The following is a 22,041-nucleotide window of genomic DNA, read 5'->3' as shown; positions in this document are numbered from 1 at the left end:
ATTCATCGCTAATTTGCCAAGAATTTTTTTTTAGTCAATAATTTGTGACGAACTTATTTATGGCAAAATTCGACGCTAATTTGCCACTAAATTTTTTTTTTTGGTCAGTAATTTGCGACAAGCTTATTCGTGAAAAAAATTGTCGTGAATTTGCCACGAAATTTTTTTGACTTTTGCCATGAACATTGTTCCGAAACGAATTTAGCGACGAATTTTTATTAATTCTTTAGCGACGAACTTTGCGACGAATATTGTTTAGGGACGATTTCGATTTTAAATCTAATTAACAGCAAAATTAATTTTTAGAATTTATATTTGACATTGATTAAGCACTTAATAACATCAAAATATTACAATGACATGAAAATGTGTACATTTTCCATAAGGATGACATAAATATTTTCTTTATAGTACACATAATATTTCTGAACTGCCATGGAGGGAGGGTTTGAGCTTTTACCTGAAATTATTTACGTGATAGCTAGAAATTGTCTCATGTGGGTTGTGACATAGGCAAATACACAGAAATTATGACTCGAATGACTATGATTTACATAAAACTTTAAGACTTAACCACATCAACCGAAAGGTTTAGGATTCAATTTAATTTCTTTTATGAATTTTTTTTTTGCTATGAAGAGAAAGACCACCTTAGATCGGTGCTTTATATCCTTTATGCATAAGATTCAGCTAATTAGGGAGTAACTTTTCCGTCCACAAAGTGATTGTTTCATGATTGGGAAGATTGTAATTACTATCCATTATTCTGATTACTAGATTAAGTGAATTTTGACTAAATTGAGTCTTTTAAGTCAAATACTAATGAGGATTATCATAAAAGTTTAATTTTTCATTTCCAGCACTTAATTGGATTTTCAAACAGTCCCATATGTATCTATTAAAGTAATCAACAATAATTAAAAGTAATCTACATACTCTTATTATCACTATCTTATTATGAGTATTTGACTTTATTTTTTTTAAATCACTACTTTTTTTACCGAATTTTTACAACTCATCTGAATGGCATAAAAAGTCTATTATACTGGAGAGAAATATAATGAGTAGAGCAATCACTAAGGAAACAAACGAAGATAAAAGAATGGATCAACCAGTAAAAACTGTATATTAGGTTATAGCCTCCACGGAAACTTCGTCAAAAAGAGAATTGGAAGTTGGAGATTGGGAGGGAAGGAGTAATATTCATTTTGTGGGTGTATGCTTCTGGCGCTCGTGTTTGCGAGCTGCGACTCGGTGCTTTTCATTCCCACCAAGTCAATTATGAAGTTGAATTAGGAGAAAAGCCATTCGAAGTCCCGAATTCAAGCAAGATTAAAGGTACTTAGGGATTCAGGAATTAATAGAGGAGTCCATTACATGAAACTAAAAAAGAGAGCCCATTTCTTGCTAATCTCAAGACTAGAAACATAGATTATATGCGTACGCGATGAGAATAGTTGAAGTAAATAATACTAGCGAATTATTTCCAATCCTTCGTTCCTAGGAAGTTGCCTGGGTGCCTCCCTGTGGCATCGATTCGTTTTACAACTCCCACGTACGTTACCCGCACGTACAAGGGGAGACCCATCGCGGTCGTCATCAAGAGATCATAAAATATCGCTACCAAATATTCCCCAGCCTGTTGGGATTTCGGGAATTCGGCCTCAATGGTAGTAAGGAAGGCAATGCCGAAACTGGCTATAGACCATAAAACCAGGGCACTGTCGGGCAACAGTGTAATAGCGGTGGCCCAGATTGTGGACATGGAGGCCCAAAAAACCATGCTGTTGATGATCGTGAACATAGATAGCTGAGAACCGTGCATTATAATGTCACCGGCATGATGCGGTTTGCCAATAGCAATGCCGCTGGTATTGGCGCTAACGACGGTGGAATTGGCCGGGGTATTTGTAAAGTTATCTTGCCAGTATCCTCCTGGAGGAGTGAGCGCGGCTTGGTAACTGGCAGTCGCGATTAATGTAGACATAATAAGGATTATGTTGCGAGCGGATTCATTTCGGATGCCCAAAAACATTTTGCACTTCTCATAGACAGTTGGTTTCGTGCTAAAAAACTGTGATAGAGAGAGGGTGGGAGTAAAAAATCTTGCTTGACGTTCTCGACGGTATAACCTCTTCGCAAGATCTTGGTCGCCACTAGGATCTTGGAAGATTTCCAGAGCCGTCTTATCCTGGAAGTTCTTCGCATTTACATTCACATTCGCACACCCAATCAATAGCTTGAAGATCTGAAAGAAATGCAAAGGAAACAAAAAGATGTATTCCTTCAATTTTGTGCACAAAGTGAGCTCATGCCCTATAAGCTTGAATAATGCTAGTGATGCAATGACGGATGTAAAAAAAAAACTTATTTATCAATTACCATCATTTCAACCAATGGAGTGAAGTCCTAAACCTTTTCAAAAGTGCGCTTTAATCCTTTCACCCAAATTTATTTTTGTGATAGGGTATTGCCCATGTGAGTTGTAACATAGGCAAATTCACATAAGGGATCACCTGAATTGGTATGATTTTTCATAAAAGTTTACGAATTAATCATGTCAACTAAAAAAATTTAGGATTCAATTACATGTTATATATAAGTTTTTTTGGCTTTGAAGAGAAAGACTATCTTTTTTTATGTGTAAGGTTCAACTGATCGAGAAGTAATTTTTCCATCCACAAAGTGATTATTTTATGTTTGTGTTGGCTATGTTCGGATGGACTAGTTATAAAAGAAGGAAAGAGAATTTCCTAATCAATAGGAAAAACAAAAGAATAGAATAGAATGAATTAAGTTATTGCTGTGTTAGGTTATAGAGAGATTATGACGGAAAGAGTTGGAAGGAAATTATTTATCCAAAACCATCCAACTCAGAGAGATTTGGAGCTCACTAAAATTGAGTTTTATAAGAATTCGAAGAGAAACAATCTTAATCATAGCTTTTCTCTCCACTAAATAAACTGTAAAAAAGGTTATCTCTATATCCCTCCTTTGTTTTCCTTCCTTTCTCCCTATATCCTCCAACCAAAGCATTGTTTGACCAGTTGAAATGAACTCAAATTAGAAGCAGCACGAGCTTAAGATAGTTTGGATTCTTTTTCATGTCGCTTTTTTATTAATTGGATCCTCTGCCATATTTACTTTGACTCAACTGACCAAAACTCTTTTTTTGTTTTGACTCAGCTTCCTCTTCTCCTGATATTTTCCCTTTAAACTGTTCAATGTGTTGGGTCTAGATTGGGTATGGATCGCCGAAATAGTTTTATATTAAATGTGTCCAATTGGGTTAAGTTGGTCAATTTAGGTCGGATCTACCCGAACCCAATCCGGCCCACCTATTTGATAGATCCATGCCCTAATTAAATTATGTTGAATTCAATAATCGAACAATGAAAGCACAAACAATCATGAAATCGATGAATTGAACCAGCATGAATGAACTATACCTCGAGCTGCTCTTCGGATGCAGCAATATGTAAGACGGTGTTACCATCTTGATCTTTCCATCCCAAGATATTTGTCCGATAGACTCGCATAAGCCATCCAAGCAAAACCTTGAATGCTTGAAGGTTGTGGTTCTTGACAGCAACGTGAACCGCAGTTTCGCATCGACTCGTCAAGTCGTTGATGGACGAGTTGCAAGTGGCTAGGAATTCAGCCAAGAGCTCCACCTCCATGTCTCCTTCTTTCCCGGCCACATAATGCAAAGGGGTGATCCCACATCGTCCTCGGACTCGAATCAACTTGGGGTCAAGGGTCATCAGTGCCCTCACGGTGGAATAATGCTCGTGTTGCAAAGCCAAGTGCATGGGGCTGTAACCTTCTGGATTCAGCTTCCGAGTGAAGGACCGCTTCAAGATGGCCATTTCCATGGCCACTTGAGTTTTTCCAGCGGCCGCAACAACGTGTAAAGGAGTATTTGGGAAGGGGCCCTTACATGCACGATCTAAGAGTTTTGGCTCCTCCACAATAAAGCTATGGAGCTCATCAACATCATCATGTTCTATCGCTTGTTGAAGCCGGGGGTCCATTGTTTTGACCAGGGAAATGTAGGAGAAGAGGGGCTTTGCTCGTTGTTGGTCGATGTAAGTGCGAGGATCGAACTTGCAAGATCATAAATAGTGCCGCAGTCAACCAAAGTATAATTAGGCGAGTCTTTGTTTATGATTTATCCCGTAGGTACAACTCAATCGATTGGGGGGTCTTTCTCCGTCAGAGAACTTACATGCGAAGTTTCACAATGAGTCAGCTAGGTCACGAAGAAAATTTAAATTAATCGAACCGGTGCAATCAATCCTATGCCAATAACTTACGATCCGGCAATGCACTTTTTGTTTTATATAATGTTATTGGGGTCATTTATCCCCAATTACATGAAGTTAGGGGGAGTAGCAGCTGAGGCTGGCTTGATAAATCACAAATACACCCGCCCTGGCGCTCAATAGGGGTGTGCAACCGGATTGGTTCTACCTGGGAGCCCGATCAGAACACACTGAAAATTGGTCTGCTTGCATACTCTAATTTTCCGTTAAAATATTGTGGGGTCCGTCAATGGTGCTGGAAAAAAGAAATATATGGGATCAAACAAATATTTGTTCAATAATTATCTCCAGACAATAATTGTCTCAACCTGATAATTTAATGACCATAAACTCCCATTGTCGAGATAATGACTTAGTTCAACTTAATAGTATGGATGGCGAACCATTAAAGAACCTGATAATGTGGTTTCATTAAAACGATAATTTCCATACCTTATATTGTTTATCTGGTTTCGAAAATCAAGGCTACTTTAAGGTGCCATTAAAAGAAACCTTATATCGTGGTTCCATCAACCTAAGACTTTTCAAAATTTATATTATCGAGTTGCTAAAACTGATGACATATGCTATAATCACTCTAGTAAAATTTGTAGGGGATTGTCTCGAACACCGAAGACGGCGTCAATCAAGAAAATACTAGTAGGTGCTATTTTGTGGTAAAAAGTTTTCTTTCCTCTGTATATTCGGAGCAAGACGCGTCCTTGAACACTAACCAATTTGGCAAAAAAACACATGATAGTCACGTCGAAGTTTCTTGGGAATCTTACGTGACAAGGACGAAAGTGAAATTGAATATATAGGACGTGACAGAAAACAATTTGTAATGTTGACCGTGAAGAGAAAAGGACATAATTTAACGAAATCATCGGATGCTGATTTCTTCTCCCTTTTCTTTTATAAATTGTTTCCCGGTTTGTCTGCAATTGGACCAGCCCTACACCATCAACGGTGGGGAAGTGATACTCCTGAACCAAAGAACCCGATCCAGAAATTACAAGGGCACCTCAAAGTGTGTTTATCTCGTAAGTGCCGGTACATGTTCTTTGAATTCAAAGACGCAATCTAGCTAGACGAAATAAAAAAAAATTGATCAGCAACCATTTTTGGAACTGTTACGAGACTACAAATATATCGAATCACGCCTTCAATCGAAGGGCCCCTCAAAGCGTGTTTATCTCGTAAGTGCCGGTACATGTTCTTTGAATTCAAAGACGCAACCTAGCTAGATGAAATAAAAAAAATTGATCAATAACAATTTTTGGAACTATTACGAGACTACAAATATATCGAATCACACCTTCAATAATTGAAGGGCCCGTCAAAGCGTGTTTATATCGTAAGTGCCGGTACATGTTCTTTCAATTCAAAGACGCAACCTAGCTAGACGAAATAAAAAAAATTGATCAGTAACCATTTTTGGAACTGTTACAAGACTACAAATGTATTGAATCACGCCTTCAATCGATAGCTTAAGTTCTAAGGTTGAAAAAGACTGATTAAACTCTCCATATAGGCGGATCGTTTGCCAAGTCGAGCCGAAGATCCGTCGAGCATCCTATATAGTTTTAATGGAGCGGATTTGAAACTTTGAGGATTCAGGAATGGAAAGCTCAATAGAGGTGTTGATCGCTCACGACCAAGTCACGCCAAGCTCATCCCTCCGAGATGAAGATCGCAACTTAATGCATCGTCGTGATTGTCGATACAAGGACAATCACTCAACATCATGCGCTAGTAGGTAGGCCTTGATCAATACATCGAAAGTTTCATATGATGCCTCCTAGATAACGACAACGATGATAAGAAAGAAAAACCGAAAGGAGTAATAATTAACTCCTCTTTCTAGATGTCCCTCCTCCTGAATAAATCTACTAATCAAGATTATTTAGGTGGTATAAATGAAACAATATCTATGCCTCGCAGAAGCTAAATTACTTGCTCCTTCGTGGTTATATTGTTTGTTTCCATCGCTTTGTGTCTTTCTCCATGGCTTTATTCGTTTATTGTCTTCCTTAACGAACCGCATCATTTCGTAAATCAACTAAGTACGTCAATTTAATTATCGGTAACGTCACTTCAAAATTCATTCCAACATGCTCCGGTAAAAAAAATTACTCATCTTTTCCTTTTGTTTTCTTTTTTCTTGTCCAAAAGTTGAGTGTCATTCCTCGCATCCACTAAAGTGCACCGCAGAATTCAACGAGCAAAGACTTTTCGAAAGAGATATTGTTAAGTTATACAAAAGCGCATCATGTCCCTGAAGACCCAAAGAAAATGAGCCATTGAGAGGTTGCTAGGAGATTTCGTAAGTGACTCCAAAGTCCGCGAGACATGTTCGGTGGCTTTGTGATTGACGTGGTCTTTGCGACAATGACCTACACATATCGTTAGAGTAACTATAGCATACACTCTCGAACACCATTAATCTAAGAGAGTGGAGAGTTACAATCTTCAAATCAAAGAGGACGGGGTCATTTGTACGTAAAAATTTCTTCTACACTGATAATGCGTGCTTCTCCAATACTAGAAACAAAAATACAAGGTGAGAGAGAGTGAGAGAAAGAGAGTAAAAAAATAGTTCAAATTTCAATTTCATGCAACCAACATCTGACAGAGAAATAAATATTTCTCCCGGCAAATTATGTTCGAAATTATGAGAAAGTCTGTTTCATATTTTCATTTAAGGAATGCTGTACATATGGTCATATCAAGATCTGTCTAATTGGGTTACTGCAAATGTTGGTGATAAATGATAAATATCGCCATAGCAAGCACTTTTGACTAGGAGATCATTATAGTCAGTAGCATCCACAAACCTACTGCTATAATTTAGAGTGATTCAAAAAAAAAATCTCCAGCAAATTGATCGCGTTCTTTGGAGGGTTTGCCATTGGAAAGAGAAAGAGGGAGAGAGATAGAGAAATAGAGAGGAATTACTGAAATTACTCTAAAAATATGAGGAGATCGGCTCGATTGACAAAAAAAAAAAAGCCAAATTCTTTGCAAGTCGAACTTTAAGTAGGATTACTTTGTACTCTTTGCATATTCCCTTCGCCTTTTTGAGCCGCAAGAATAAGTTTATTCCTGGTATTAGAGGTGTACAAAAGAACTGAAAACTGCCCGTACAAGGCGGTTCCGGGCGGTTCTCACGGGGACCGGTCCGGTTCCCAGTTTCAGGTGTGGAACCGTCAACTCGGACCGTTCGAACCAGATCAAAACATACATATATTTTTAATTTTTATGTTAAATATTTCAAAAAATCCTAATTTGGTGAAGACATCAATTTTGCGTGTCCTCTCCCGCATTTGCTCCAAATCGCTGCCACCATGTCCTCCGTCTCCCTGCTTCGTCCTCTCGATCCACCATATCCATTATCACCCACGGAGAACTTTCCCGAGATACCCACAAGCCCCAACACTTTCCCGAGAAGAAGGAAAGATGTCGCACTCCCACAGCGACGCCATCCCTCTCCTCCACGCCTCCTCCCGGTCCGACGTCGACGAGAACGAGAACCTCTTCGCCTCATCATTATTAGCTATTGCTAGTTGAAGCCGAGAGTCCATTGTATGACCAGGAAATTTAGGAGCGGAGGGGCTTTGCTTGGGATAATCGATAGAAGTACGAGAGTCCAACACGCTCCGATCAAAAAAACCTTACTCATCTTTTCCTTTTGTTTTCTTTTGTCTTGTCCAAAAATTGCGTGTCATTCATCGCGTCCACTACAGTGAAACCGTAGAATTCGATGAGCAAAGACTTTTCGAAAGTGATATTGTTAAGTTATATGAAAGTGCATATGAGGTTGGCGTGACAAGCACATCCTCATTCTTCGGGCTTAGCTTTTGCATTGAACTTGGCGCGAGATGAGGTTGGTGTGCGAGGTGGAAGAGTAGGAGTTGCCTTTTTTTACCACAAAGTAGGAATTTGATGTGGAATTAAAGTTTAATCATGTCACTAAAGACCCAAAGAAAATGAGCCATTGAGAGGTTGCTAGGAGATTTCCTAAGTGACTTCAAAGTCTGCGAGACAGGTTGGGTTGGCTTTGTGATCGACGTGGTCCTCGCGACAATGACGGGGTCATTTAAAGAGGGGAGTTACACTCTCGAACACCATTAATCTAAGAGAGTGGGGGAGTTACAACCTTCAAGTTAAAGAGGACGGGGTCATTTGTATGTAAAAATTTCTTTTACACACATAATGTGTGCTTCTCCAATACTAAAAACAAAAATACAAGGGGAGAGAGAAAGAGTAAAAAAACAGTTCAAATTTCAATTTCATGCAACCACCATCTGCCATAGAAATAAATATTTTTCCCAGCAAATTATATTCGAAATTATGAGAATGTTGAACGTACAGTCATATCAAGATCTGTCTAATTGGTTACCGCAAGTGCAAATGTTAGTGATGAATGATAAATATCACGAATAGCAAGCACTTTTGACTAGGAGATGATTATAGTCAGTAGCATCCACGAACCTACTGCTATAATTAAGAGTGATTCAACAAAAGCTCTCCAGCAAATTGATTGCGTTCTTTGGAGGGTTTGCCATTGGAAAGAGAAAGAGGGAGAGAGACAGAGAAATAGAGAGGAATTACTGAAATTACTCCAACAATATGAGGGGAATCGGCTCGATTGACCAAAAAAAAAGAGCCAAATTCTTTGCAAGTCGATCTTTTAAGTAGGATTACCTTTTACTCTTCACATATTGCCTTCGCCTTTTTGAGCTGCAAGAAGAAGTCTATTTCTGTATTAGGGCTGTACAAAAGAATTGGAAATCTTCCGGACAAGTCGATTTTGGGCGGTTCTCATGGGGACCGGTTTAGTTCCCGATTTCAAGTGTGGAACCGCCCATTCGGACCATCCGAATTTGATCGGTACATACATATATTTTAATTTTTACGTTAAATATTTAAAAAATAAAAAACCTAATTCGGCGAACACGTCAATTTTGTGTGTCCTCTCTCGCATTTGCTCCAAGTCGCTGCCACCGTGTCCTCCGTCTCCCCGTTCTCTCCATCCACCATATCCATCATCACCCACTGAGAACTTTCCCGAGATACCCACAAGCCCCAGCACTTTCCCGAGAAGAAGGAAAGATGTCGCACTCCCACAGCGACACCATCCCTCTCCTCCACGCCTCCTCCCGGTCCGACGTCGACGAGAACGAGAACCTCATCAACGCCAGCGTCCAATCTGGCCCCGCCACCGTCCGCCTCGCGCGAGCCGAGATCCCAGTCTCCTCCTCCACCCGATAAAAGGCTCTAATAAAACAATGGGAAGTTTCTCTTGGCTGCCTCTTACATGCATGTAACTAGCGACGACTTTGCCTCGCCTGACCTTCACGTTAGAGAGGCTTAGTATATGGATGAGGAAATTGCTTGTTTGCAGAGGTTCATAGTTCGGATTGGACCCAAACCAAACTAATTGGTTTAGAAGAGATGCAACCCAACCCATATCCAAATCACACTCATCTCGCAAGTTCATTGTGTACGATTAAGCTCTCATTGCATTACGGGACTTTGAGAGAGTGCCGCAGCCTATTGTCAATCTCTTGTGCTCTTCTCGATTTTGCCGAAGCTACTTCCTTCTCTGAGAAGTATGATAATCCCATCTTAGATTACATTGAGATACGTTAAACAGGGATCCTATGCCACCGTATATATTGAAATACATTAAATAGGATTTCGATGCGGTGGCCCACGGAGAACACGGAGACAAATTGACATGGGCCTTATTCGATGGTAGTGCACCGCCGGTTGGTCCTAACCCGGCACCCGCATGGGAGGCGTTTGGTAATGATACGGTGAATTGGGAATCCTCACTTGTGCAATTGGCAAGCAGTTTGTCAAATCAAAGGACGACAAGAGCTGGCGGTTTGGATATGTGAGAATGTGGTTGTTCAACGGAATGTATTAGCAAGGGAGCAACAGCCGTCGCTAGGACTAGTGCAGCATATACAAGCAACAAAAGTGTGAGTAGTGTCATGTTCGGGTCAGCTGACGGTTGGCGATGCTTGCTTTGCCCACACCACCGGCTCCGGATGGTAGGGCGACCAATTAAGTTCAACGATCCATTTGCAGCATCTCTCCTCATTGCTAGTTATATGAATTAACCTTCAATTTGAATGTGTTTTATTGTTCTTAAATGTAGAGATTTTGGGTTACAACATTGTATTGTTTTCGTGATGGATCACCCAAACTAATCAATGAACTTAGAAATTCTAGATATTGAATTCTCTTCATTAACACCTCTACTTGAAAATAATCTAATTTTCATTACCATTGCTACCTTATGGTGAGATACCTATATGATCGGTATCTGTATCCCAAATACTATGGTAACAATCTGTAAAAATTTTATTCCATGTACATTTTGAGTAAAATTTTTCTTATGCTCAGGCCGATTCGAACGATATATGCAACATGTGATATATATTTTGGTAATTCCGATAATGGAATCACCCACTTACTATCTAGCTAGCAATTATCTAACCATAATCCTTCCTCCAAAATTGAATCGTTTGTTTCCCGGCTGCATCAAATCCCATCACTCTTGCCTCTAATCTTCCCAATTTTCCTATGAACCTTGATATTGATAACTGCAATCATTAGAAGGCGTGCCGTGATTTCTCTTCCTAAAACTTATCAAATTTAATGGAACAATAAAATCTCTCTATGAAACAAACTCTACGAGATAGATTTGATCATTGGATGGGCCGGACGTGGGCTTGCCCGGGCCAACCTAAGTGGTAACAGCCATTACCCTTGTCTAGCCTAAGGGAAACATGATTCAAATCACATTATTATTAATAAAAACATTAGCTTTGTCCAACCTAAGGGGTAACAGCCATTAGCCTTGTCATTTTAAAGATTAATTAGGCCACTCATCATCTATGATTGGGGAGTCTTTCTCCTGTAGAGAACTAACGAGCGAAGTTTCGCAATGCGTCAGCCAAGTAATGAAGATAATTTAAATTTATCGAAGAGGTGCGCTCAATCCTATGCCAATACTTTCCGGTCTGACAATCTTATTTTGTATTTTATTTATTGTTGTTGGGTGTCATTTCTCCCCAATTACAGGAAGTTGGGGGGAGTAGCAGCTGAGGCTGGCTTGATAAATCACAAATTAATACACCCACCCTGGTACTCAATGAAGTGAATTACTTAAAGCCGTTCGGAGAATAAGAATTCTAATGCCTGAATTCAACTGACAGCCAACACGACATCTGATTAGAGTTTAATTATTATTATTATTAGGAATAACGACACAAATAGTTCTTGAATTTTGGCTCAATGTGCAATATGGTTCTTGAATTTTTAATTTGTTCAATGTGGTCCCTGAATTTTAACATAATATTTAATGTGGTTCCTCAACTTTTGGTACATGTTCAATGTAGTACTTGATCTTGAATTAACGAAAGGATTACATTGAACATTTTCGTATAGTTTAAGGACTAAATTGAACATGTACCAAAAGTTTGTGGACTACATTGCACATTTGGTTAGAGTTTAGGGACTGCATTAAACAAATTAAAAGTTCATGGATCAGATTGCACATCGGGCCAAAGTTCATGGACTATTTGTGTCATTCTCGCTTATCGTTATTGAATTTTAAGTGTTCAAGTGGCCGAAACAAAATCTTGAGTCCTCAATTGACCAACTGTCCATACTCTTAAGTCTTGTTTCTACACAAATCTCTATTGCCATCTGAAAGAGTAAATCAATGTCCATAAACTAGTCAGTCATTGGTGGGTTCTTCGTCACTTGTTCCTCTTAATGTCATTGGCAATTGAGTTTTCCACAACGATAGATCAGACGGGTGCTGTAATAGTTCCCTTGCTTTTAACCCAAAGTTTCAGTAATACTCTCGTGACTTTTAACTACATATTGTGAGTACATTAAAATTCATTTACTTACTAGAAAGTGGAACTCCCAATCACTTGTTATACAGGATGTAAAATTGTGAATTATTCTGTTGTATGTGTGTTGCTTTTGTCCTTACCCTATAATCTTCCCGAGACTTATGCATGGATAATTTTGTTGACATTCACTTCAAACGCAAGTAAAATGAACATCTACGTGCACGAAGTTAGAAAGGAAGACTGACCACTCTTAAAACATAATTAAGAATGTACAGATAACCACATTATATAGGTGCAAATTCCATTACATCAGGTACAAAATTAGCGGATCCGTAAACCACCTAGCTACGGTGAGCAACAGAAATTGCACCTTGTTGTTACATCTAGATAGACAAAAAAAAAAGACACTATACTTGATATGAGGGCCGTCCGTACCATGATTTGGTCATGGGATTATATATGTGATAAATTAGAATGGAACGTAGTAAGGGTAGTACTTGGAGAAATTTATTATATATGGAGTAATAGTAATAAGTTGGAAGTGAATGAAATTATTCAGGAGGAGGGAATTTCTAGGAAAGAGGAGCCCTACGAGGAGCTCCTTTTGTTAGAGTTGTTACAGACAGAACAATCCTTGGGATGACTTTATTACCACTACTTTTGTTTTTGTTTTTAACAATGGTTATCGTCTGATAGGCAGCACGTGAAACTCCTAATGCGATGTATTGCTCATGGCCTCACTATCGGTGCAGGTTATTGAGTTATTGTCTCCGTACCGACAATTATGATGATGCATTAAGTGGCGATCATCATCCAGAAGTGATGAGATTGATGTGACTTGACCATGACCGATCAACACCTTTGACGAAACTCTTCATTCTTAACCCCTCAAAGTTCTGTACGATTGTGAAATCCGCTCCTCCGAAATTATATAGGATACTTGACGAATCTTCATTTTGATCCAATAAATAATCCAACTACATATAAAGTTTAAACAGCCATTTCGACCTAAAAGATTAAGCTGCCAATTGAATGCGAAATTCGATATATATTCTAATCTCATAACAGCTTCAAAAATGTCATTGATCAATTGCATGTATGTCTTCTAGCTAAGTTACTTCTTTGAGCTCGAAGAACAAGTACTAGGCACATATGGAGTCTAAACACGTCTCAAACGCATCAGATGAAGATCCTTTGCAGTTATCTTAACTAATTAGTCAAAATAAATTTTACATGGATGGAGTTAAATGACATGCTGAAAGTCAGTTCACAGATGCATGGGGTAATGAAGAGAAGAAACAAGCTGAGAAAGGACTCCTTGAAATGCCGGGACACAGAGGACTTTTGTTGGTCCACACTCCTACCAGAAATTCGGGGAAAAATATCAAAAAAGTCCTAAACTTTTTGCATTAGTGCCAATTTAGTCCTAAACCTTTTTTTGGTGCCAATTTAGTTCTAAACCTTTTACATTTATGCCAATTTAGTCCTAAACTTTTTTTGGTGCCAATTCAGTCCTAAACCTTTTGCATTGGTGCCAATTCAGTCCTAAACCTTTTGCATTAGTACTAATTGAGTCCTAAACCTTTTTTTGGTGCCAATTGAGTCTTAAACCTTTTGCATTGGTGCCAATTCAGTCCTAAACCCTTTGCATTTGTGCCAATTCAGTCCTAAATCTTTTTGAGCTAAATTAATCGGAAGGACTAAATTGGCACAAATACAAAAGGTTTAGGACTGAATTGGCACCAATGCAAAAGGTTTAGGACTTAATTGGCACCAAAAAAAGGTTTAGGACTCAATTGGCACAAATGCAAAAGGTTTAGGACTGAATTGGCACCAATACAAAAGGTTTAGGACTGAATTGGCACCAAAAAAAGGTTTAGGACTCAATTGGCACAAATGCAAAAGGTTTAAGACTAAATTGGCACCAAAAAAAGGTTTAGAACTAAATTGGCACCAATGCAAAAGTTTTAAAACTTTTTTGACACTTCTCCCCAGAAACTCGTGATGTAAATCAGCAGAATGAACATGGCCAATGAAAGTTGAGAGGGAGTGAGCAAATGAAACCTTGGCATTGAAGAGAGCAGAAGTGGAAGAAGAATTCTTGAAGGGTCCCGTCACAAAGAAAGCATATGTTCAAAGGGCCCTTGTAATTTCTGAACTTGGGGGGGGAACATCACTGTCCCACCGTTGATGGCGCAGTGCCGCTCCAATTGCAGACCAACCAGGAACAAAAAAAAAAAGGAGGAGAAATCAGCAGCATTTAATGATTTCGTTGATGTATGTCCTCTTCACAGTCATCCATACAAATGTGTTCGTAACAAAGGAATAGTCTAGTGAGCTTTTCGAGATCGTCCGGTCGATTGCATCGTGGAACACACGTCTTCTCACCTGTCACATGACCACAGATCCAAAACCATTGACTGGCTCAACTCCCGTAGTTACATTAACCTGGGGTTCGATGGCTAGTCATGGAAAGAGATCTCCAAGACAATAGTTAACCAGACGGTACTCTATATGGACTGTTGTTGCTATCTACCGTGATTAGTAAGGTTGTCCATCACAACTATACAGAAAAGAGCTATCTCTTTACAGTTAATCACCGTAGAATTTGATTTGCTGGGTCCAACAAGAAGTGAGAAAAAAGGCGACTGTTTGAGATATTTATGATATTTTTTATATATATTTAGGATATTTTTCTTGATTTCTAATATCTCCCGTGATAGTACAAATTTACAAGATTTTCCATATCTTTTTTTTAATTATGCATATCCTTGATTGGTACGTTCAACATCCTTGGTGACGTAACCTCTTTGCAACATCTTGATCACCATTAAAATTTACTTTGAAGATTTCCAGAGTTGTATTATCTAAGAAGTCCTTCGCATTTACATGGATATGGCCAATCAACGACTTGGTGATCTAGAAGAAATGCAAAGAAAACAAAATGAAGTATTGCTTACTAAAATTGTATTACATAAAAATAGATCAATGTAGGTTAATGAGTCAATTTAGGTCAGACTAATTTTCGACCCACCAAAACCCGATCCAACTCGACTCGCTCATTTGATTGGTCTATTCCTAGATTACATTATGTCGAATTCAAGGATTGAACAATCAAAGAGCGTACAATCATGAAATCGATGACTTATACCTAGGCTACTTTTTGAACGCAACAATATGTAAAACGTTGATACCATCTTAGATTTTCCAGTTCAAGATTTTTATCATGTGGACTCGCTTAAATCATCCAAACGAAACCTTGAATGTTTTGAGGTTGTGGTTTCTTATGGCAACATGAACCACGGTCTTGTATCGACTCGTCAAGTCTTCAATGGACAATCCGCAAGCAGAGAGGAATTCGGCCAACATCTTCATCTCATGTTCTTTCAATTATTTCTAATAACTTCCCGCTTATATTCACTTCCATATGTAACCATCCATTTTCTCCTACTTTTACAATAAATGGCACAAAAAGTAAAATCCCAATATCGTGCGAAGAGCGTGCATAGAGTATTAACCTTATTCTCTTATTATTTTTTTACCAATATAATTGAATAGATAGCTATATTTGTTCAATTAGAAATAAAACCTATGTTAAGTTACAAAGTTCAAATTAAAATAAGCATAATGATAACTAAGAACATGCGTAGTGTCTAGTCAAGTATTAAAAGACAAGTAGCTGATAATGTACTTCGAAATATGTCTAAGGGCACTCATTTACTAAACACACTAAAAATTCGGAATTCGTTCAACAAGTGGGTAAGTTCCACAAGTTAATCCCAAGGTTGACGTACTTGGTTGGGGCATTAGAGCATTTTAGCTCAAGAATCGAAGGTCATCCATTTGAATACCACTAACAGATTGCTAATTGCTCTATACAAATCGCTTTGGGTTAGGGCACCTATGCAATACCGGTCAAAGATGCTCGGACTTAATTGGTTTGTGGGGCTTGTAGAATGTTAATGAACCTTTAGATAGTCTAGTCTCCACACCCATACCTCTGGGCTATGGAATATTAAATTAGAAACATGATAATTAAACTCCAACATGTTATATATGTTAAAAAGTCTCTATATCGCATTAGTAATTCATAATTAATTGCCATTTATACTTAGGAATGCACGAACACAATGAAGAATTTGAATAATCTACCAGGCCTATACTGAAAGTCTGAAACTATTCATGCTTAATCAAATTCGAATCGTGGTAGGGGAGTCTTGAAGCGAGAGTTTTGGGGCACGTGGTATCTTCGGAAAGACCAAACATTCCCTCATGCATGACATGGAGAAGAATGTACGTCGTAGCCTGCAATTTCTCAAGCATTATTGAAGTGATGCAAAGAACAATAATAGAATACAAGGAGTGTTTGAGAATCTGACAGAACCATGTGATGCCATCTGACTCTTCCGTTGGGACGTATGGTCCTCATCACATGGCAAGAAGGGCAACACCCAGTTCGCCAAGTGGCATCACAGGAGGTAACTCCTGAACCTGCATCAAGCTCAACCACCCCCCATAATTTCCACCCATGTTCATCCACAGCAGAGAAAACTGTGGTATGAAGATCCAATTATTCGAGCACTGTTAGAATCATGGCCTTTATATTGCCTCCTGTTTGGACTCTGTGATTGGATTCCATCTTTACAAAACATGGATCTGCGCCTCGTGTATTTGGGCAGATAAAGCTGGTGACAGGGAAACCTTTGACTGACTGTTAACTGGCGACTTATGCAGTGATGAATCTGTCGACATTCACTTCAAACGTGCATGAACTTAAAAGGGAAGACTAATCACTCTTACATATAAGAATGGATACATAAACCGCGTTATACAGATGCAAATTCCATGACATCGGATACAAAATTTGTGGATCAGTATCCACCTGAGCTATGGCGAGCAACAGAAATTGCACCTTGTTGTTACATATAGATAGACAGAAAAAAAGGAGAATAACACTTGATACGAGCGCTGTCCGTACCATGATTTGGTCATGGGATTATATAGATAGTAACTTATAAAAGAACATAGTAGGGTAGTACTTGGAGGAATATATTATATGTGGGGTGATGGTACTAAGTTGGAAGTGAATGAATTGATTCAGGACGAGGGGATTTCTAGGAAAGAGGAGCCCTATGAGGAGCTCCTTTTCTCCTGTTGCTCAGAGACAAAACAATCCCAGGTATGAGTTTATTGCCGCTCCTTTTGTTTTTTGTTTTTACCATTGTCGTGGTCGGCTGATGGGCATCACATGAAACTCTTGATGTATTGCTCATGGCCTCGCAACTCGTGTATGACATTGAGTTATTGCCCTTGTACCGATAATCACGATGACGCATTAAGTGGTGATCTTCATCCAGAAGCGATGAGCTTGGTGTGGCTTGGCCATGATCGATCAACACGTCTGATGAGCTCTCCATTCCTAAACCCTCAAAGTTCTGAATGATTGTGAAATCCGCCTCATCGAAACTGTATAGGATGCTAGACAGATCGTCACCTCGCTCCAACTGATGATCCACCTATATATAGAGTTTAATCAGTCATTTTGACCTAAAAAACTAAGCCATTAATTGAATTTGTAATTCGATATATTCTAGTCCCGTAATAGCTTCGAAAATGGTCGTTGATCAATTTGTACGTGTGTTGTCTAACTAGGTTACTTCTATAAACTTGAAGAACATGTTTTGGCACTTATATAGTCGAAGAATGTCTCAATCGCATGAGATGAAGATCCTTTGCGGTTGTCTTAATTAATTAGTCAAAATGAATTTTATATGGATAAGATTTAAAAGACATGCTGAAGTCAGTTCACCGATGCGTGGGGTAGTGAAGAGAAGAAACAAGCTGAGAAAGGACTCTTTGAAATGACGAGGCATAGGACATTAGTTGGTCCACACTCTTACGAGAAACTTGTAATGAAAATCAGTGGAATGAACATGGCCAATTAAAGTTGAGAGGAAGAGAGCAAAAGAACCTTGCATTGAAGAGAGCAGAAGTGGAAGGGTTCTTGAAGGGTCCTGTCACAATGGAAGCATATATTTGAAGGGCCCTTGTAGTTTCTGGACTGGGGTCTTTGTTTCAGGAATATCACTTTCCCACCGTTGATGGTGTAGGGCTGCTCCAATTGCAGACAAACCAGGAAGCCAAAAATAAAAATAAAAATAAAGAAGAGGAAATCATTATCTAATCATATCATCAATGCATGTCCCTTTCTCTTCACAGTCATCCATACCAAGGGTTTCCTCATGTCCTCTATATTCGATTTTTGGAAGTCAAAGTTTTGTGTTACCTGAATAAAGGAACAGTCGATGAGCTTTTCGAGATCGCTCAGTCGAACCACATCATGGTATACATATCTTCTCACCTGTCACATGACCACCAACCCAAACCTTGATTGGGTCAATGCCCATACTTACATGACATGGGTTCAGTTAAACACTATAATAGCTTCACAAACTAGAACTAATTAAGGCCAGTCATGGAAAGAGATCTTGAAGACAATAATTTGATTGTTCAATTGCTGCATCAGGAGATCTTTTCAGGAGTTTTTATTTTCAATGTGACATATATCAGGAACAAAGAAAATTAGAAAATGATTCATAGTACATTTGTCATTAACCAGACAATAATATATCTGTGCTGTTTTGCTAATGATGCTGTCCATCATAGGTATGCAGAAAAATGTCCCATTATAATAAATCACTGTAAAATTTGATGGTAAGTTTTCTGGTTTTGCGGGCACGAAGAAGAGATGAAAAAGGCAGGCAACCAAATTTCCAATGAAGCCGGTAGGAGATGAATTAATGATATATTAATGAACCCTTTGTGCTTATTTTTATATAATTAGTGAGAACAAATTCTTTGAGAAATAAAAAGAAGAGGGACGGATAATGAATTTGGATAGGATAAGTTGTGGGAAATTAAAAGGGGAGGGGGGGTGTGGGGTGTTCAAACTTTTGAGTTTCTTTTGAAAGCAACAGCTCAGGGGGAGCTTTTGCAGGGAAAGAGGAGGGTAGAAGATGCGCCCTTCCATAAATGGTAAACAGACCAACTCAGAAGAGGGTGAAGCCAAAGAAGAAATGGACCTATGGCTGTTTGTGTGACTTTACTGGTTCAAAAGGTAAAATTTGAGATTTGACCAATGATTCATGGAAACGGGTCTTAAAAACAAATTCAGAATGATCAAGTATGAAGGAGGACTGATCAGCTCTAGTTATAGCAGATGGAGAAGTAAAAGTAGTTTGCTATGATGAACAAGTAAAACTAGGATCTGTGGGGAAGCAAAGAATGAAAAATGGCAAAACGCATGGCATGGCAAGGATGCAAGAGAGAGGAAAAGAGAGGAACCTGAAGGAAAGGGTGAGAAGGGTGGGAGGGGAGGCAGTGAGTGCAGAGGCTGAAGCAGCAGAGCAAGCAGAAGACATTCTTCTCGCTCTTCCTCCGATCCTGGTGGACTCCGCAGCTCCCAAAGAACCTCTCTCCCATCAGCCCCTCCAGCCACCCCGGCCTCTCCATCGTTCCACCACCACCTCCTCTTCTATGTTCCTCAATTTTGATTAACAAGATCGATGGCGGCGGCGGCAAAGACGACAAGGAGTTCCAACACTTCCACGGACAGAGAGATTGATTTTGGTGTGCAGTAGTTTGACTATGTACTATGTGTTTTTATGGCGGGAAGAGAGCCCAAGCCCACCACTCTCATGCCTGCTTCCTGGTCTCACCAACATGTGACTCGATCCATATGTCTTTCGGGTAAATTATTCTTTGGCCAGAAGAAACCAATCGTACAATTTCCTTAGACATGAGTTGAAGAAGGCATCTTAATCCTTTACATCTCATAATTTGGTGTTCTAGATTACCACACTGCCACAGTTGTGTGAACGATCAATCAAGTTTTCGTAGCACTATTTTTCTCATCAGTTCTAATTATTTATCAAGAGATACGTTATTATCTCAATGGATCAAGTAATACATGAGAAAAACCTAGAGTGGCCTCTCATAATATGAAATTGCTTACATTTAGTTGTGTGGTGAATCAAATTCATTTTGAGCATCTAGTCCATAGTTTGACGAATAAATTTGTATGTTAACTGCTAAGTCAATCTTACCATATTGATGTGTTTATAATTTGCCGTTTATTATGTGAAAACCATTTTTTTTTTCTTTTGGGGAAGTAACTGAACTTTTAGGGTTAATACCACGAAAAATCCCCAACTGGTACACCTATGATAATTTTATCCCGAACTAATTTTTTGATCACCAAAAACCCCAAACTGGTATACCTGTGATAAATTTACCCCGAACTAATTTTTTGATAACCAAAAATCCCAAACTGGTATACCTATGACAAATTTACCCTGAACTAATTTTTTGACTACCAAAAACCCCAAACTGATACACTTATAATAAATTTACCCCGAACTAATATTTTGATCACCAAAAACCCCAAACTGGTATACTTGTGACAAATTTACCCTTCGTTAAATTGAATTAATATCACGAAAAATCACAAATTTGTAAACTTGTGACAAATAGAGGGGTAAAACCCAAAACTTGTATACCCGTCAACTGCCACGTGTCATCAAACTCAGTAATTTGACAGTAAAATTTAATAGAAACTAACATAGGGTAAATTTGTTACAAGTATACTGGTTTGGAGTTTTTGGTGGTCAAAAAATTATTTTGGGGTAAAATTATCACAGGTATACCAATTTGACGTTTTTCGCGGTCAAAAAATTAGTTGGAGGTAAATTTGTCACAAGTATACCAGTTTAGGATTTTTCGTGATATTAACCCTAACTTTTATTGCTCCACCAAAAAGAATATGTGGTCTGGCAGCTCAGCTCACAAAAAGATATTTGAAATCTTGATGACAAGAGTAACAAGGCCATTACAAGGATGTCGGCAATAAGACTGACCAGATATCAGAGAACGATGACAATAGAGAGACTAGTGGTTCACGAGATAGCTAATCTTAATTGAAACAGATCTGAGAGGATGAAGCTTGATGGACGAATAAGAAAAGGCCTCGGAACGACAAAAGGTGATGGTCTCAACATCAGAGTAGTTTCAACCAAAAAAAGAAAAAAAAGCAAAGTAGAAACAATGATGCAAAAGCGGGGGTTCTTTTTTTTTTTTATAAGACGAACGGCGAGAAAAAAGATAAAGTTAGGATTTTAACCTGGATCTCTTTCTTGATGACTCTTACACTACATAAATTTTTGGGGGACAAATACTAACCATTTCATAAAACTTAAGCTTATAAGTGAAAGCATAATTTAATATTTAAACATTCTACAATTTAAAGCCTCAGTTCTCATTCTACTTGACTTGAGGACACATCCACACCACAAACCTCGAATTCCGAGAACCTGTAAGCTGTAACATGCCTGAAATGTCCGGTTCCTTCGGAAATTTCTCTGGTATACTTCCCAAGTTTCCTTTTCCTTTTGTTTTCTAGTCAGGATTTGTATTCATACTTTAATTCCTCGAATTCCTAGGCGAGGTGTTGTAGTGTATTGGATGACTCGAACCACCAGACTCTAGCATTTCGTTGTCCATTGCTCTTGACAAGTGTGCTTTGTTTTATTCATTCTCAAAGCAACTTGCTGATGGATTTTTATCCTAGGTGTTTCCCAAGGATGATCAAGTGTTTCATGCTGAGATTAGCTATTCCTGTCCTTCATAAAATGAGGAAATCCTAGAAGAAGAACTGGAACTATTACCAACTACCAAAGAAATATTCCATTCTCAAAAGCTTCTGGCCAGAGGAAGTGTGAAAAAGCCAGTAACTGCAATCGACTTCCATGATCCTTCTACAAGGACCCAGATATTATAAGGTAAAATTGTGCCAAATATAG

The 22,041-nt window shown here is 38.7% G+C and overlaps 2 protein-coding genes across 2 annotated transcripts; both read right to left on the bottom strand.

The window, feature by feature from the left end:
• Positions 1-1,385: 1,385 nt before the first annotated feature.
• Positions 1,386-4,341, bottom strand: LOC115692117 (ankyrin repeat-containing protein BDA1-like). Its single transcript, XM_030618885.2, has 2 exons — positions 3,450-4,341; positions 1,386-2,248 (listed from the first exon to the last, which is right to left on the bottom strand). Exons 1-2 carry the CDS (start codon positions 4,032-4,034, stop codon positions 1,481-1,483), a joined length of 1,353 nt encoding a protein of 450 aa, XP_030474745.1. The 5' UTR covers positions 4,035-4,341; the 3' UTR covers positions 1,386-1,480.
• Positions 4,342-16,980: 12,639 nt separating this feature from the next.
• Positions 16,981-19,814, bottom strand: LOC115692141 (protein RGF1 INDUCIBLE TRANSCRIPTION FACTOR 1-like). Its single transcript, XM_056303893.1, has 4 exons — positions 19,529-19,814; positions 18,471-18,545; positions 18,156-18,296; positions 16,981-17,700 (listed from the first exon to the last, which is right to left on the bottom strand). The coding sequence occupies exons 1-4, from the start codon at positions 19,694-19,696 to the stop codon at positions 17,299-17,301; spliced, it is 786 nt and encodes a 261-aa protein (XP_056159868.1). The 5' UTR covers positions 19,697-19,814; the 3' UTR covers positions 16,981-17,298.
• Between the last annotated feature and the right edge of the window lie 2,227 nt (positions 19,815-22,041).

Source organism: Syzygium oleosum, unplaced genomic scaffold (genome assembly GCF_021117445.2).
Source record: "Syzygium oleosum isolate NSW1041296 unplaced genomic scaffold, Sole_v2.1 Sole_v2.29, whole genome shotgun sequence".
NCBI classification, from domain to species: domain Eukaryota; kingdom Viridiplantae; phylum Streptophyta; class Magnoliopsida; order Myrtales; family Myrtaceae; genus Syzygium; species Syzygium oleosum.
The sequence above is the reverse complement of the archived record's forward strand: the minus strand, read 5'-3'. Positions and strand labels throughout refer to the sequence as shown.